At 35.8% G+C, this 18,465-nt stretch overlaps 2 protein-coding genes across 3 annotated transcripts in view; one reads left to right on the forward strand and one right to left on the reverse strand.

Moving 5' to 3' along the window:
* The window catches only part of LOC150106387 (uncharacterized), a 240,657-nt gene that overhangs the window by 16,423 nt on the left and 205,769 nt on the right, over positions 1–18,465 (reverse strand). The window lies entirely within an intron of this gene.
* Positions 9,633–18,248, forward strand: LOC150106388 (zinc finger MYM-type protein 1-like). The gene is made up of 2 exons (XM_090392986.1): positions 9,633–11,573; positions 17,925–18,248. The coding sequence occupies exons 1-2, from the start codon at positions 9,633–9,635 to the stop codon at positions 18,246–18,248; spliced, it is 2,265 nt and encodes a 754-aa protein (XP_090249112.1).

Consider the following 18,465-nt stretch of genomic DNA (forward strand, 5'->3'; position numbering starts at 1 on the left):
AGCTGTCAGGCCACTGTAATGAAGCCCATAAATGCCATCAAGCATGCTTCACAGTCACGATCGCCACGCCTAGAAGATGGCTACAGACATGCTCTTATCTTTTATAACTGCGAGAAAAATTATGGGATAAACTGATACAGTACACAAAAAAAAAAATCAAATAAAGCATACACTATGTTGAAATAAATAGTGGAACAGCACCCTATTTTAGAGAACCCTAAATTGCACGTCGGTATTCTTTAGTTCATGATCACGCTTTCCACCCTTACAGGTACACATCTCGCCAATTTTGTCATGAGTCAAGCATTTATTTGGGACCTTTGGTCTCTCGTCGTGATTATCAGTCCGTCTATCCTTGTTGTCCACACTGCTTCCTACTTTCCATTTGGTCTCAACAGTCTTCTATGGATTGAGATCGAAGTTCGTGTGACCTGGTCAATACTGTTGATTGCCATGGTTGATGTTTGGCTTTTATGCAACTGTCCTGCTGTAGAAACCTGAAACTCCGCTGTCCTTTATGGTTGATCATTGCCACACATCGAATTGTTTCCATCTTCGATGTGGAAAAGATATTCTGAAAAACATTTAAAGATACTGAGTTATAACTAGGGGTGCTTTAAACCACCTTTAACCAATCTTCAATGATTTAAAAAAAATAAAAAAAACCAGCAGAATATATTACAACTGATAAAATAATAGTGATGATGTAAACAAAGATCCACTTCCCACTCTTGAATTCTATCCCATAAATCATTTCTCGCAGGATAAAAACAGATTGTAATCGCTGAACTATCTGTTATGAGATCATTTCTCTAACACGTAAAATACATACATTGGGTTGAGATAAAAACATACCAGGAAGTTTACATATGGGTACAAATAGATAATAAACAGGTTACATCATATGTATGCGTGTGGACATACATACAGCAATATTCAATATTCCTATATTTACGTATTGTACCGACCTAACATGTTTTGCCAACTTACTTATTGTTAGGTACACAGTATAGCACTATATTTTCATTATTTTCAACGCAATTTGAATTCAGACTTGTTATGTCTGAACAAGACGTCGTCCCTAAATCTATCAACAATGCAAATATATCAAAAATTTATTATCACGTGCGTTAAACGCGAGCATACTCGTTCTATGTATTCACTTAACAGTTTGTGCATAAAAGCAAGGAATTTAGAGAGCTTTCCCAAACACGCGCGTTACCATGGAGACCGGTTTGATCGGGCATTGTTGGCCATCGTCATGACAACCGGACCTCTTTTGTGATTCACGAAGCGAGTCTGTTTCGCTTAATTCAGCGCCAAGCATTTGTCTTTCGTGCAAAAACAAAAGAAACCTGGAGATGATGGGGGTTAATTAGCTTTCTCCGAGTATTGAACTCCCCCCTCTTAGAAATCTACGGCATTCGCTGCGCTTGATCGATATGTTTAATAAATGGAGAGAAAAGGGATTATTTGTTGGCAGTGGGGCTTATTCCTTTATCTAACCTCTGAGTGGTTTATATTAACAAGTTTGCCAACGATACAGAACTTTCGGTTCTGAGTCTTTGATTATGCGAGAAGCGGAGGTCTCAATTAGCTGCATAAAGCAAATTCGGAAATATTGAATATTCTAGGGAGAAAGAGAAAACAGAAGATGCTTGTAATTCTGTAGTTTAAAGAGTTAATTCTCCATGGTCTTATAATCAAGAACGAATTAAGAACTTCGGGTTATTTTTATAGTGCATGCTAGATTCCGTAATCCTCTTACAGTGGCTTTTAAGTCATTTTGCTTTCAGCAAAATGGGATTTTCTGAACTGGGAAAATCATTTTACAATTTTAGATTGCGTATGATTGGTTAGGAAACTTGGGATTACCATTAACCATATATGGTTATCAATTGTTGACCAGTGACGAATAAAAAAAAAGTTCAAAAATTGCACAGTATACTGATGACGTAATAATACAAATAGAAACGTTAGATCAGAGATTTTTAATCTATATGTCGCGTGAAATTTTCTTTATATAATTTCATCCGCATTTGCTACTGGGTAATCAGTAGCAACTATTGGTGTGTTGTCTAGAATAATAGTAATAATAAATTCATACTTATAGTGTTATACTTATTTAATTACTGCATACACGTATGTGTAGTACAAAGGTATAGTGCCGAACGCATTGTGTTTTTATTATCTGTTCTCTACCTGTAGTACTAAATGTCAGATAGATTTAAATATTGCGTGGGTGAAAGTGTCGTGAGGAAAAATAACAATATGAGGAACAAAACAAAGCAGCGACACCAACGTACAATTAAGAAAGGGGCAGTTCGTGCGATGTAAAATTCTGTAGAAGATAATCCATCAAATAAATCTAGATGAGAAGAGAAAACTTGCGGACAATCATTTGCAGTTATAACGTAGCATACCTGACAAGCAATATTTGATTTAAGAATGTAAAAGAATAAAAAATTCTGGAAGTTAAAAAATAGTTTCAAATGAACATGGTTGGATATAAACCACGAAAAATTCAACACATGGTAAACAACGTCATAATGAAATAGGAAGGTAGAATCCTGCAACAATCGTGCAGGCTTATTGTTGTAGGCATTATTACTTTGTTAAAATTCGAACCAAACGAAAGATCCAAAAAATCCATCTTAAAATGTGATTTTAAGATGGATTTTTTTTTTTTGCCTTTATATCTTTATTTAAAAGCGACGTTGTAATTAATATTTTTTTCTGTGATTTTTAATAGAAAAAAAAAAACTTCTTATAAGCTGTGAAAGGGCTTGTTTTTCTATGAGAAAGAAAATGCTGAAAGAACTATTACAGTCTACTTCAGATTTTAAGATCACATTACTACACTACAACATAAGAATTCGAATGTTTATATTATTACGCTTGCAAATGTGTGCGAGAATATATTTTCTTCCCAGCCATACGCGGGTTTTCACCTTAAAGCAACGGGCAGACAAATGAAAGGTAAATGGGATATTTTTTTTTCTTTACTCCATCTTTTTATCCCTTCATCCTTTCCCACCTCCACTTAACTCCATTCGCATTCCAACGAGATAATCGATCAGCCGTGTTGTTTCGGAAATTGCAACATGGAGGCACGTTCGCAGCCTAACATAGAGCCACATCAAACATCTCCTCACCTCCTCGCTCTAGATCACCCTTTGAGAATGATTGATGCATAAATATACATACACATCCGGGAGCAGAATGAGAAAAAAAAAACAGAAAAAAAAAAAACAGAAAGGAAAACCGGAAAGGTGATATAATAGGAGGGTTTAGGAAGGGAGTGTCGTCTTAGCAGAAGATATTTTGGTCAATTTTTGCTATGTATTACGTTATCAGAGATATTTTGTTTTTTCTTATCTCTCAATTGTTAGATACAAATCATGAATATAGCTTTTGCATAGAATTAAATAAGCGGAGTGTTTATTTATCAGTAGAGCAACATTGTTGAAGTAGCCATTGTTGAAACAGATTATAACAATGGCGTAAATGGTATTATTTAAAACGAAGTTATTAAATGCATCAAAATAAGCACTGTTTTTTTTGAAGGCAGTTAATTGCTTAAAAAAACAAATACTTAGATTTTGCTTTTCCAATAATTAAATTAATTTTTATAAGTAAATGAATGATGGCACACGTAGCCTTGTGATACGTTCCTACCAAGGTTATGATTTGTATCTATTATAACTGTTAATAACCACATTATATATTGTCAAGAAATAAGTGATGTAATTACTTATGACATATGGCTATTTCGGTTTAACAAAGATGTGCAGCATAGTTTGCAAGACCTTCTTGAGTTTAAGCATCAACAGAATCGCCATGGTGGATCGGAGATGCGTTTAATGTGCCTTCAAAACATTCTCTTTAAGGCTGCAGAAATTGAGTGCTATAAATCAATACAATGGAAGCCTCAGATGTTGTAAAAGTGTTAGTGAAGAGCACCCGTCACTCTAGTATGAAAATATGAATCTCAAGTAACAGTAACATTTGGAGTTTATGGGAGAAATTCGGTGTACGTGTGTTCTCGTAGTATTAATTGAAGTGTTAATTAAAACCGGGAGGGAAAAGTGGCTTTATGTTTATACCGATTCCAAGGAGATTAACGCAAGCATGTCCATTCTAAGATCTAATATCATGTGTTTTCATAAGATATAAACCACCTTAGTGGCAATTTGGTACAAAGACGCGCCAGCTGGGAAGGTGGAAGAGGAAATGACGGCTTTGCGCCCCCTTTCCCTAAATCACATGAATACAGGCGCGCAGATGACGTTGCATTTCATTGGTATACGTCTAGCCAGACATCTGTAGCCAATAATTAAACCAGGGCCCTGCCCCACTGGTTGACTCTCCTTCGTTTCTCGCACGAGGCACGCCCATTGTCTCCCTCGCGATCCATCGCTCCAGAGAAATGGCGGCATACGCCATTAAAGGCGACTATAATGGTTGATTGAAGACTTTGTACTTCATTTCTATGCTTAACATGGCGCCCCCTTGCCATCTCATGAGACCGGCAGAATGCTAGCAGACAGCGAGGAGTACAAGAGAACCGAGCGTTCAAAAATTTATGGATTATCAGGCGCATTTTCCCGCCCTCCCTTGTGCTGATCCCTGTGTCTCGTGCGAGCCATGCAAATGCGTTTGTCATTTGGGCGATGCATTACCTGCGAATGTCTTCGAGACAGAGATTCCTGTCGTCTTTTAAAAGTACGGAAACGCGCGTGCATTTATAAGAGCCGTTTCCAAGACGATGGTAATATCATCCGAGTCAGTAATGTTATCGCAAATTTGCGGGTGTTGTGCATTGGGAAAGGCAGAGAGCTGCGACTCATTTGCCTACTTTATTATACAGATGGCTCTGCTGGGATTTGATTCCCCCGTCCCCCCGACAAAACATTCCAAAAAGAGAGAATGTGGGCGAAGAGTTATTTCTTTGCATAAACTTCAATTGCGAAAAGAGTGTAAATATGGCCTTCCTCCCTTTAAACGTCAACTACTTTAACTCATAATTCTAATCACTGAAGTCTAATATAAGGGTCCCAAAGAGGCCCGTTCAGTTTTGGCAGGGATTCTTATATCACAAGTATGATACACTAGCTGCGTATTCTTGGGAGACATAAGCATCTTTCCTGACTGGTTAATAAGCAACCTAAAGTGATCAGATAGCTGAAAAAAATTCTTCTTTTCGGGTCTTCATTTTATTATAAAATATGAGAAGTTAAAATATATTTTTAATATTAAATTATCTACATTATCTTTCTCTTGTTGCCCAGAAACGAAATTGGAGATAACGTCTTCTGGGAGATAAGACTCTTTACAAACAGAGCCTCTATTAATCATTCACTGTATAAAAAAAAAACTTTAAATGTTTTAAAAGATAAAAGCAGCCCGACTTAAAATCCCTTTTAGCTAAATCAACTCATTTTGATCAGTCTTTTTTAGGCTAAAACAAACCATTCTTACCAAAATCTATTTTAGGCTAAAACAAAACAATCTGACTGAAATCTCTCTTTTAGGCTGAAACAAAACATTCTGATTGAAATCTCTTTTAGGCTAAAACAAAAAACATTCTGATTGAAATCTCTTTTAGGCTAAAACAAAAAACATTCTGATTGAAATCTCTTTTAGGCTAAAACAAAAAACATCATTCTGATTGAAATCTCTTTTAGGCTAAAACAAAAAACATTCCGATTGAAATCTCTTTTAGGCTAAAACAAAAAACATTCTGATTGAAATCTCTTTTAGGCTAAAACAAAACATTCTGACTGAAATCTCTTTTAGGGTAAAACAAAACATTCTGATTAAAATCTTTTTTAGGCTAAAACAAAACATTGTGACCAAAACCTATTTTAGGCTAAAACAAAACATTCTGACCAAAATGCTTATTTGGTAAGACTAAATGCAAGAATATTTGACGTATTGTTCAATGACACTGATAATAAATGCGTTATACTATAATACTAAGTGTAGAGGAGCCAAGTGAATATTATACAAATAATAAAAAAATGGACTCTTCCGTGTTTATTCTCTCTGTTGACATCACTACAATAGGAGCACAACGCAAATATTATTGAGTTATGGTTCCATCCCATACCCGTTTGTGTTTGTCCCTGCGGTCAGATGCAGGTGTTGGACAATAGCAAGGCACATAGGAAGTTGTTTTCTTTCGCGCCTTTGAAGTAGGTCATCCGATTGTATCACCGGACTTGCATCAATTGTAGCTGCATTTCTAAAGGCTCGCTCTTCACTTTCTTTGAATGGCTGCCCATATCCAATTTCACAGAATTGCAGCCATCAGGTTTAGGGATAGATTTAGAAGGTGACACGAAGCCAGTTAAAATCTGGTCCCCCGTGTTGTGAATTACGGTCATCAAGGCAAGCGATGTGTTTAATATAAAGTGTCCTCCGAGCCGTGATATAAAACAGGTAGACCCAACGTATATTTGAAAGGTGCGAGCCCTTCTTTGTAGGGATAATGCCTTTATCCTGCACACCTCCCTTTACCTGAAAAGCAGGTGGTATCTGTAGAAATCATTTGTCACGAATTAAGGTCACGTATGTACTTTAGTCTCAAGGTCTCAGCTCCCATTTTAGACGGCTCTATTACATCAACGTGCAGACGGGTTTTAGGTTTTCGTCCAGTTACACAACTTCCAGTACTCGTTTTTAAGCAACAAATATTCTCTGTCATGAAAACAAAATATCAAATCTTTGTGGTAGGCCTGTCCAGAGAAATATGACTGGAAAAGTCTTCAAACTCGGTGAGGAAAGATTGAAATAAATAAAACGGTACAATTCTTAATAGGCTAAAAAGGGAAAATATTATAATAGCTATTCTATAAGTTCAATGGGAACATGAATGACTATGTGAATGTCACTTGGGATGTCTTGAAAATCTACCTTAAAAATAAATTGACGCTTGAAACGGGAGAATAAGAAGCTTGATTCATTGGCTTGCTAAATGCTAAAGGACTGGTTTAATCCCTTTCTGAACAGTGCTATCATGAATAATTTCTTGATGCTCTTCCTGCATACAACGCTCGTTCGTGTTAATGTCACTTGGGATGTCTTGAAGATTTACTTGAAAAATAAATTGATCAGAACGGGAAATTCTATTTCAAAATAGTCCTGATGATGAAGAAATCTGCTTTGATATCAATTACTGAAAATTTTCGATAGTAAGGTTTAATAATAGTTAATTATTATTAGAAGAAGAAGAATTGGTCATTGGAAATAAGAAATTGGGTTTTTGATACCTCCTTTCACCGATTTCATATATTCCTTACAGACCCTGAAGTATAATTCTTTCCACTACCCTTTTTTTATCTTGCAAGGATAGCGTTTTTTAGTTATTTATTAACTAAATAAAGGATTGGTATTAAGTCTATGAAATATGTTGATCAGTCCAATAAACCATGTGTCAAAATAATAATGAAATGCAATACTATAGCAAGGGTAACCAGAATTGTCGTTAGTATTATTACCTGTTTCTAGGGTTACGTTGTCTGACCTTATTGCGTAGTATTTCAGCATTTACTAAAAATAGCACGTGAACAAGGAAAATAAAAATCCTTGGAATATCTATGATAAAGAGGTACGTAAGGACAGAATGACATTGAAGAAACTCTCATTGGTTTTATTTGTGTCCTTATATTTCTTTCAGGTTCAGTGGGTCAATTTTTATGTGTTATGTATGGTTGCAGCACCCAGACAATGCCAGATTATAAACCCGTTTTTTTTTTTTTTATTATTCATTTTTCCTCCTTTATTCTTCTTACTGCAGCTTCCACATCTTCTCTTTTGTCGGTTTCGCTAAGCTTCCCAACCTGTCTGCTTGCAATGGAACGGTCCTGTCTTATTTCGATCGTTATGGCTGTCGTAAATGCAGTGAGAATGAACTAATACGGAGTACCACACCTGTTCTGGTAACGTAGGTTAAAGCTGTTAGACGAAAAGCTAGGGGAAAAGGAAAAAAAAACGAAGGCCAAAAGGGAGTGAATAAGATTACTAAAGAAATTGAAAGGCTTTTGTATTTCTTAAGGCTTTTGTATTTCTTAAGGCCTTTGGTGGAAGTTTAATACATGCATATCAACATATGGATATTAAGCTGCTTGTATTAATTTATTGCACCCAATTTTCCAGCCACACACATTTATATATATATATAGAGAGAGAGAGAGAGAGATGATTTTGATATGCAATGCATGCACTCTCTGGCTATTAGTATTATCATAGCGCGTAAATGCAAATATAAACTTTCCCTATAGATGACTCTCTGATCTTATGTTCATCAAAGAAGCAATTGTTTCAAAAACTTTAGGTGCTTTAACAATGATCACATTACAAACAATAAAACACAGTACTGGTGATTTCTGATTGGTTGTTTCGAGAATAATGCCATTGTTTCGAAGTGTATAGTTGAACTACATTACAAAAAAGATTTTTTTTTTTTTTTTGTTATTATGCTCATTATTTTGTACCCGAAAATGAAAACATTTTTCAATAAACCATTCCTTAACGTATATAATTTTAAAAGAGAAAATTCCTGAGGTTTAATAAAATTAAAAAAAAAAAAAAAAAAAAAAAAACTATTTCTACAAAACGGAAGATATGGGAAAAATTGTGAAATTATCGTTTTACTTTACTTCATACGTTAATACATATTTAAAACAAGACTATAAAGCAAATAAATAAAATAAAAAGTGGGTAGAAATATCTTAAGTTGATATCCCCCCCCCCCCCACACACACACTCTCCTAATTTCCTTCTCAGAATTTTCTTAGTCTAAAAGAATCTTCAATTATTTTTTTTAGCCCAAGAACTTAATTTTAATTATTTTATCTTAATTTTATTTATTTTGTTAACATTTCAATTATCTCCCACAAGTCTAATTAAACATTTTTATTTCTGCTAAATTGAACCGCTTCACTCTATCGATCATTACATTTTTTTTTTTTGTGTTCTCAAGTACGCATTAAACCGATTTTTTTAATTTTTTTTTCTCTACTGTATTGAAACCTCGTAGTATAATACGAAAGAGGCAAGTTCAGCAACACCAAATTACATTTTTAAGCAAATCTGTTTACATAAAATTGTAAATAATTATCATTGAAATATATGACTTACATATTATTATTACATACTTCTTATTACGTCATCGCTGCATTCTGGAAACCCTTTATTATTTATAATAGTTTTCCTTACCAGGGAAGAATTCTCCATGCTTGCTGCGCAAGCTCATTAATTGAGAAAGGAGTAATATTTATTTGTTAATAAATGCATGCATATATAAGCACTCATTCCATTTAGGCTTTTATTTTTGTAGACAGAAGACGTCTTAAGTTTGCGTGGCAATAATTGAGCTTTGCGTTTTGTATCGAAGGCCGATGCTTGCTCGGTTGGGCGAGCTTCAAAGTCCTCGCTGTAGCACTGTGATTGCGTGCGCATAGCCATTTCCGCTCGTCTCACCCTGACTTTTAAACGGAGACCATATGCAGTCAAAGTAGCTCTAGCCGGTGAGCTTCAGCCAGTCTTTACAAGTGTGCGTGATGTTTAAGTGAATTGTTTTGCAACTGCTGCATTTATTAGTTTTCTGTTAATTTTGAGGCGTTAAGATGAATACCGGACAATCATTAGAAGTGTGTGTTATTGACGGTTTATTAAGAAATCCTTTTTCCCGAAGGAGTGGTCAGGAAAAAAGTGATATTGTAAAGAACGGCAGGCCATGCCCGTCACTGCCAGATTTAAACACTCATCACAAGGAAAAAAACAGAGAATACGTTCGCTCGTTCAGTGAGGGTCAGTACAAGAATACCCACTGGTTAGCGGGATCGAAGAAATTGAATAAGCTGTTTTGTTGGCCTTGTCTTCTGTTTTCTAGTGATAACGGGGTGTGGTGCAAAAGTGGTTTTAGCAACTTAAACACGTTGACATTGTCTATTACCAGGCACGAAAAATCTGCCAATCATATTAAATGTTTTCTTCAATTAAACAGCTTCGGAAGAACAAGAATTGATCACCAGCTTGATGAACAGAGACGTGCCAGTGATGTACTGCATAATGAAAAGGTGAAAAAAAATCGCGAAATTCTGAAACGCTTAATAGATGTTGTCCATTATTTATCAACGCAAGAGCTACCATTTCGTGATCATGACGAGTCCCAGACGTCTGCAAACAGAGGAAATTATGTACAGCTTCTTGATCTAATAAGTCAGTATGATCCTCTTTTGGCAACTCATTTGAAGGAGGAGTCTATTTTTAAAGCTACATCTTCAGCTATTCAGAACGACTTGATTGCTGCAATTACCTCAGTAGTTATAGAGATAATAAAGAAAGAGATCGAGCAAACGGACTTTGTGGCGCTAATTATGGACGAAACTTCTGACATCATAAACAAGTCTCAGCTTTCGACTGTTCTGCGTTACATTGACGGCAACAATGAAGTCCACGAAAGATTTCTGGGTTTCACTGATGTGAGCCGAGATCGCTCCGCTGCAGCACTTTTCGAACACGTGAGTGGAGTTCTGAAGGAGTACAAGTGTGAGAAAAAACTCGTGGCGCAGACATATGACGGTGCTGCTGTGTTAGCCGGTCAAATGAGTGGTTTAAACAAACGGATCCAAGAACAGTATCCGCGCGCGACTTTCGTGCATTGTTACAGCCATTTGATGAATTTAACACTACAGCAATCTGCTTCCAACATCAAAGAGTGTACAGTGTTCTTTCAAACTATGTTGGGTCTTACTGCTTTCTTCTCAAAGTCTACAAAGAGGACAGCTGCTCTTAAGAACTTTCTTGAAAGGAAATTGCCCACTGCAGCACCAACGAGATGGAACTTCACTTCACGTATTGTGAACACTGTGAAAGAGAATTATGGTATGATAGAGGCATTCTTTCAACACATTTTGGATGCTCCAGATGACTGGGACAGTGACACAGTTTTGAAAGCGCAAGGTTTTTTAACTTTCTTACATAAGTTTAACACTCGATTTCTAGTGGTAGTATTTTCAAAAATTTTCTCATTTATTGATGTCTTTAAAATTTTGCAAACCAAATCTCTAGATATAACGTATTATGCCAAAACAATTGAAGAATTCTTTTTAAATATCGAGACTATGAGAGAAGATTTCACGTGTATTTATGACAATGTTACACGTGATATTAATTTCTGTGAAGGGAAATCAAGTCATAAGAGACCTCGTATGTGTGATGACTCAGAAGAGTTAAGATGTAAGCGTCTTTTCAATGAAATCCTGGACAACATCATGTTACAAATTCGAGAGCGCTTCAAATCTATTGCGAATTTTCAGTTCTTTTCTCTCCTTAATTGTGATTTTTTTGAAAACTACAGAAATAAATTCCCTGATAGTGAAGTAACATATCTGCAAAAAACCTATGGATCATTATTCGATATGGTTCGCTTAAAGACTGAACTAAGTGTAATGTACGCATCGTCTGATTTCAAAGATAGAAGCATTTCAGACTTAATGAATTTCATGCACATCAATAAAGTGTACTTGGGTATGCCTGAGGTTTTCAAACTCATAAAATTGGTAGTAAGTATTCCTGCCATGACATCCTTCGCTGAACGCTCAATTTCGGCGCTAAGGCGCATTAATACATACTGCAGGTCAACCCAAGGACAAGAAAGAAGACTGTCATCGTTGGCTCTTTTATCTATCGAGAAAACGCTGCTTGAGAAAATTACGTTACAACCAACTTTTTATGACGATGTTATTGACCAGTTCATGAAGAAGAACCGTAGGGTAGAATTTGTATTCAAATAGCTAAATTGAAAAAGATAGAATATCATTTTGTAAAATAAATGTTGTATTTGTATGATTAAACAGCGGCGCACCCAGAGAGGGGGCCAAGGAGCCCTATCCCCCCCCCTCAAAGAAAAAGGAAATAAACACTAGAAAATTTTCCAAAAATCTTTTCCTAATTAAAATTCTTTTTTTTTTATTTATGTTGTGCCTTCTATTTCTATACTACTTGTCATGTATTGGCGATCACTGCAGATGCTCAGTCATAGGTCGTATGCAATGCGTAGTGTGTATTCGTAAATCGTCTATTCAACTCGGCCCCCACCCCAAGATTAAATCCTGAGTGCGCCACTGTAATTAAATGTACCTAAATTTCTAAATATATAGTTTTAAATGGTCAGTAATTCATTATTCCGCTAATTAGACTTCAATCACACCTCTCACTCCCTGAATGATAACAAGTGAATTTCAAGACCAGCATTCGCTCCTGCCGATCTGTCTCCACTTCCCTCATAACTGGAAAAATCCATGAATAGCCGTCATGTACAAAATCTGTCGTTATAGGTTGAAGCTCTATGTATACAGAACTAGCAAGAAGGAGCATGAAAGGAAAAAAAAAATTAATATATGTTACTATAATCAACCTATCGCCGCCTATGTTACGCATGCGCAGTTACAATAGACACCAAATTATAAAAGGATACTGTTTCAAAAATTTAGTTACAAAAACGAATTAGTCCTGCAACCTATCCAATCAGGATTTGTTGAACATACCATTGTTCGCTAAGGATTTTTTTGTGTGATTGTTACTTATTATTAAAATATGAACCATTATATTGAAACAAAGTGCTCGATCTTAGTATGAAATTGAAAATTATATGATAAACAATAACATTAACAATAAAACTAACGTAGCATGGAACAAAACTTGTAAATAAGGGACGTCCATTTGCTGATATCTCTTACCGTAGACACTACGATCATATATAAGAATATTTAGTCACGGTCAACTAAAGTAATATGAAAACTTCCGAGAAAAAAAATAAAATAAAAATATCTTGGCGAGAAATTCTTTATTTGAGAGTAGATTTAGTGGCTTTGTTGTTCTTCTTGCTCCCCCCCCCCCTAGTTAAACGATTAACCCACTGGAAATTCTAGGAAAATGACTCCAATGTTGTTTAGGGAATTCAATCCACTTTCTTTGTAATCAAGAGATTCCCTTTATATAGCATAAAAATTTCCTTGCTCCAAATGGATATGACATGTTTCTATGACAACAGATTCCATTTTCAACAGTACAGTGGTAAGTTGCGCGATACTATTTGCAAATATTCTGCATTCGAGTCTAAGGTACACATATATATAATATAATTAGAAGTGTTTGGGGTCATTTTAGCACTTCAGGGATTGGCGCTAAGATCCTATTTAATGGGAAACCATGCTTTATCTCAAACTATTTATTCTATTGGTGTAGATAAGCATGAAAGGATCAAACAAACCGATAAAGTCAATAATATACAAGCCAAGCTCCTTTGGTGCAGTTGAGTGACATATACGCTAACTATTCTCGGCTAAATCAAACGTAGAATACTTAGGAGAATTAAATAACCATGTAAAATATATCAAACGAGTGTTGAAGGAGGATTGGCTTTATCCCAAACTATAAAACATGAAACTGGAACTCCATTTATTTATTTATTTATTTTATTTTATTTTTTTTGTTGGTGTCACTCAACAAAATTGTGTTCCTTGAATGTGATGTGTGAGTGCTTAGGGGGGTGCGGGAGGTGCAAATGATATTCTCGGTTAGCTGGGCGTTTCCCTTGTACGAATAAATAATCAGTGCTGATTGTTCTTCGTTTAGTGTAAACCTCGGTAAGTTTGGTTCAGGCAAATGTCTTAAGAATACTGGCGCCTCCTTGACAACCTTCCAGACGTCTCCACTGTTGTTTCTGCCCATACACTGATGACGCAAAAGGAAAACATTCAAACTGAAGACCCACTTTCTCAGAGCGCGTTCTGTATTGATTTCGAAGACAATGCGTTTTGTTAGCCTTCGTTGGGGTTATTCACTTCACCTTGTTTGTGTGTCTTCCACGTGATAGGCAAGTCCATTGTATAAAGGAAGTGGATTTCAGAAAGGGTCTGTTTGTACTCTTTTTTTTTTATCCCCACTCTTCCTGCTTCCTCTTAAAGCGAGAGAATTTGCAACTTGCTAATGTATTTTTGCCCCCCAAATCGATCGTTCTTTTCTCTCTTTTATTCTCTTTATTTCTTTTAACATTTCATTGAAAAATTAAGTTTTAAACTCATTTTTAGGTTCTTATTTACGCTATATTATTTTTAATTTTTACTTTCTTTTAAAGTTTGTGGAGAGTAAAAACTTTAAAATCGAGAATTTGAATTAGTTCGAAAAAAAAAAAAAACTGATTCGACACGCTTTTATGAATGTCCCATTCAGAAAAGGTTACATGCTGAACTACAAAGCAAGAAATTATGACCAACTGAGGAGTGTACCGAGTTCAGTGGAATGGAATCGGTTTCTGGATGGAAAGAATATCGACAGTGCATGGGAAGCATTTAAACAATACTTAAATGATGCGATATCAGAGTGTGTCTCGAGAGTTCGAAGAATAAATAGAGTGGAGTCAAATGGATGTGTAATCTTATTAAGCAACATTCGTAAGAAACGGATGATGTGGAAGGAATACCGTGTGCATAAGGATGACGTCCGTTATGAAAAGTATAAGCAATAGGTTAGAATAGTCACAACTGTTATACGGAAAAGCGAGTCTGAGTATGAAAAGAAACTGGCTCTGCGTGCTAAAAAACAACACACAAGAATTCTATCGATATGCTGCAAGTAAAATAAGGAATGAATATGAAAGAAAAACTCTTCTAAATGCAGATGGCCGTGAGGGTTACAGATGCTGATGAGATTGTACAACTAATGAGTGACTATTTTACTAAAGCAATCAACCTGGTATAGGCGACATTGAGCTCACTGCTACCTCTTCACTGGATGAAGAAACTCAGGAATGCAAAGAATGTATATTAATTCCATTGCACAAGGATGGTGTATCCAACTATCGACCAATCAGTATCTCAGGAGTGGTGGCGAAGATTTTGAAAAAATTGTTTAGGGCTCGCATTCAGAAATGGGTTGACAGTGAATCTCTACTTTGCATGGGTTTACTAAGGGAAGATCGTGTTTTACCAAATTGCTCACATTGCATAACAATGTTACCATTGTACTAGACGAGAGGAACGGATATACCATGACACCTTTGAATTTCGCTAAGGCTTTTGACAGAATACAGCATGGAAGACTGTTGCATAAATTAGAGAATATGGGTTTGGAATATAGAATATTAGAATGGCTAAGAGGATGGCTGACTGACAGATATCAAAACGTTGTGTACGGGAGATGCAAGTCTGCAAGATTTAAGGTAACCAGTGGTGTACCAAAAGGATCAGTGCTTGGTCTACTGTTATTCAATCTGTATATTAATGATATTGGGAAGGATTTGGCAGGCGACATACAGCTATTTGTTGATGATGCCAATAAGTAGGATAATCAGGAATGTTGCATATGCAGTACTTGCAGAATGATGTGAAAAGGCTGGAATTGTGCGCATGGGAAAATGGGTGCGAGTTTAATGTCAGTAAATGTAAAGTCATTCACTTCGGCGTGATTAGCTATCCAATGTCGTATTATATCGGTGAGATTAGTCTAGAAGAAACTGATGAGACTATGGATCTTGGGGTGTTAATAGGAAGTTGAAGAGGTCATGTGGCAAAGATTGCAAATACAACTCAAAAGATAATTGCAATGTTGAAACGCACTTTCCCATGAAAAGATAAGGATGTCGTCTTGCCTCTAGCAAACAGGTGAAAGATGGGCGATATGATTGAAACTTACAAACTTCTGAAAGGATCATTCAGGATTTCAATTGATGGAATTTTTCAATTTATGGAGAGTGGGGAAAGGACAAGAAGGCATCCTTTAAAGCTAAGAAGGAATGCCGCTAAGAAGAGTGGTGCGTGATTGGAATGGATTGCCATTGCATGTTGTGAGTGCAAGCAGTCTGAATGAATTCAAGAATAAGTATGACCGCTGTTGCATTTTGTAGTACGTGGCCTCCCTCGATGAGTCCCTGACTCCCTGGAACACCCTCATCTCCCTTAATAATAATAATTTCCTTTACTATTTTTTTTTCTAAGTTCATGTATTAAAACAGCCATATTTTTGCTACAACACTACAAGTGTTTTATATTTTAAATGTAAAACTTTAAATTCACTTCAGATTAATTTAAATTGTTATAAGAATGTTCAAGTTGGAATGAACGTCGCAATTTAAGAAGGAATAAATCTTAGAATGAATGCAGATACTGAGAAAGGGAAATATGAAAATACGAGGGTGTTCTGAAAAGTTCACGGCCTCAACCATAAACGGCAACACTATCGGCAAACTTTTTTTATATAAATTCGTACATCTGTCATAAGCATCCATGTGAAATTGCAAGTCATTCTATCAGGTAGTTGGTTTTATACAGCTGTCTGAAGCAAAAGTGTTGTTGGATCCCTTGAAATGGATAAAATTGAGTATCGTGAGGTTATAAAATTCTTTGTAAAAGAAGGTTTAACGGCAAAAGTTCATAAAAGTTTATGGGCACTCTTCTCCTTCGTTTTCGACAATTAAGAAATGGGCTGCCGAGTTTAAACGTGGTCGTATCAGCCTTGAAGATGATCCACGTGAAGGACGTCCAAAAAGTGTAACAACATCAGAAATCATTGATCAAGTGCAAGATATGGTATTGGGTGACCGGCGAGTCAAAATGCGTGAAATTGGTGAGACTATAGGCATTTCAAAAGAACGTGTAGGATATATTTTGCATGAAGAATAGCAAATGAAAAAGTTTTGCGCAATATTGTTGCGGCGCTTGCTCACAGCAGATCAAAAATGCACTCGCATGAAAATCTCTGAACAGTGCTTGGAGCGTTTTAACAAGAATAGAATAAAACTGACTTTGTGAGTCGATTTATTACTACGGATGAGACTTTGATTGACCATTAAAGTCTCATACATAGTAATAAGGATGGGACTTTGATTGACCAGAACACACCAGAATCTAAACAGCAGTCAAAACAGTGGACAGAAGCTGGTTGTACACTGCCAAAGAACACAAAGTCAGTTCCATCAGCAGGAAAGGTCATAGCATCGGTGATTTGGGATGCTAAAGATCTTGAAAAGGGTAAAACAATAACCGGAGAATATTATTCCGATCTTTTAACCAGACTACACGAAATTCGTGAGAAAAGACCCGGTTTGTGGAAGAAAAATATTTCTCTCTTCCCAAAACTAAAACTCTTCCTCGCTGGTCAGCGTTTTAATTCGAATCAAGAGGTGATTACAGCTGTAGAAGGGTGTTTTGCAGATTTTACTGGGAACCACTACAGGGACGGATAATGGCGCTGGAATAAATGTATTAGTCTTAATACATTTTGTTGAAAAATAAAAATAATTTTTAAATTATAAATACGTTTTTTCGTTGTTAGGCCGAGAACTTTTCAAACCACCCACATGTGATAATTGTTTCAAGTTTTTAAAAACTTTATTATAAAATGTTGTTCAAATTATGAAAGTTTTTTTTAAAAAAAAAGAATATAAGCTGCCTTTAAAGAATGAGACTATGTTTGAAATACAAAATAAAAAAAATGCCTTTAAATAATCAAAAACAATAATTAAAATAATGACTTGGAAGCATTTAACGAAAAGTATAAAATGCTTTTTTAAATTTTCGTAACTGAACTTTTTCAACCTTGCATAACAAGAAAAAGCAAATTTTTGGCTGTTTGTTGTTATTAATTAGCCGAAGATAATTACCATCTAAGAAGTAACTATGAGTAGTTGCTTTTTTTTTTATCTAATAACCGTGGAAGTTTTTTTGTCATAAAAAAATAGTTATGGGTCCACACGGTAATTGATTCAAAAATTATGCTGTTAATTGCAAAACTCATTAAACAAATAATAATCATGAATAATAGTCAATGTACGATAGATCTAACTTTTTTTTGGGGGGGCGGGCTTCAAAAAAAAGTAAATAACAATGCAATTTTGTTTAATAATGTTTTTCTAGACAAGTCTTAAGTCAGATATAGCTAATCTTTGTAACATCTATTTAAATAAACACGCGGGTGTTTTTTTAAAAAAAATCTGTCATGAATCAGTCTTGTTAAGTCCTTCACATATTTCTCCACATAATCCTGAAAGACGTTCAGGATTTTGTTGCAATGGCATTTATCCCAACGTTGAAGAAATCGGTGTCGCGTCATTAATCTGTAAACGACAGCCTGCCGCACATCTCCACCGTTTACAAATCGCTTGCAAGACAGGGGCTCCTTCAGGAGATTCGGTACCTCCTACTGTAGCATCGGTAACTCCCATTTGCGGGTGCGGTTGACACTATATGCACATCTTGAATCTGTCTTAAAGTTAAGTCATTACACCAAACCTGTCTTTCTGAAATGACCTTTGCCCCATAATACGTTTACCAACTGGCGATGATTTTTGTCGAATGGTGTCTTTAACATAAAGATATAGGATCATGCAGCCAAGTGCAGGCTGCTTTCAGTTATTCTGCGACTAATGATGAATTCCGTATGGCTCCATCTCGTGGT

This window comes from Typopeltis vanoorti, chromosome 5 (genome assembly GCF_054136105.1).
Source record: "Typopeltis vanoorti isolate ZY-2024b chromosome 5, IOZ_Tvanoo_1.0, whole genome shotgun sequence".
Taxonomy (NCBI): Eukaryota; Metazoa; Arthropoda; class Arachnida; order Uropygi; family Thelyphonidae; genus Typopeltis; species Typopeltis vanoorti.

Bases quoted from the DNA above. Each gene is read 5' to 3' on its own strand.
- LOC150106388 (XM_090392986.1), top strand. From the start codon at position 9,633: ATGAATACCGGACAATCATTAGAAGTGTGTGTTATTGACGGTTTATTA. The intron at 11,574-17,924 runs GTAAGTATTCCT...ATGTTTTTCTAG, and splicing joins TCAAACTCATAAAATTGGTA to ACAAGTCTTAAGTCAGATAT.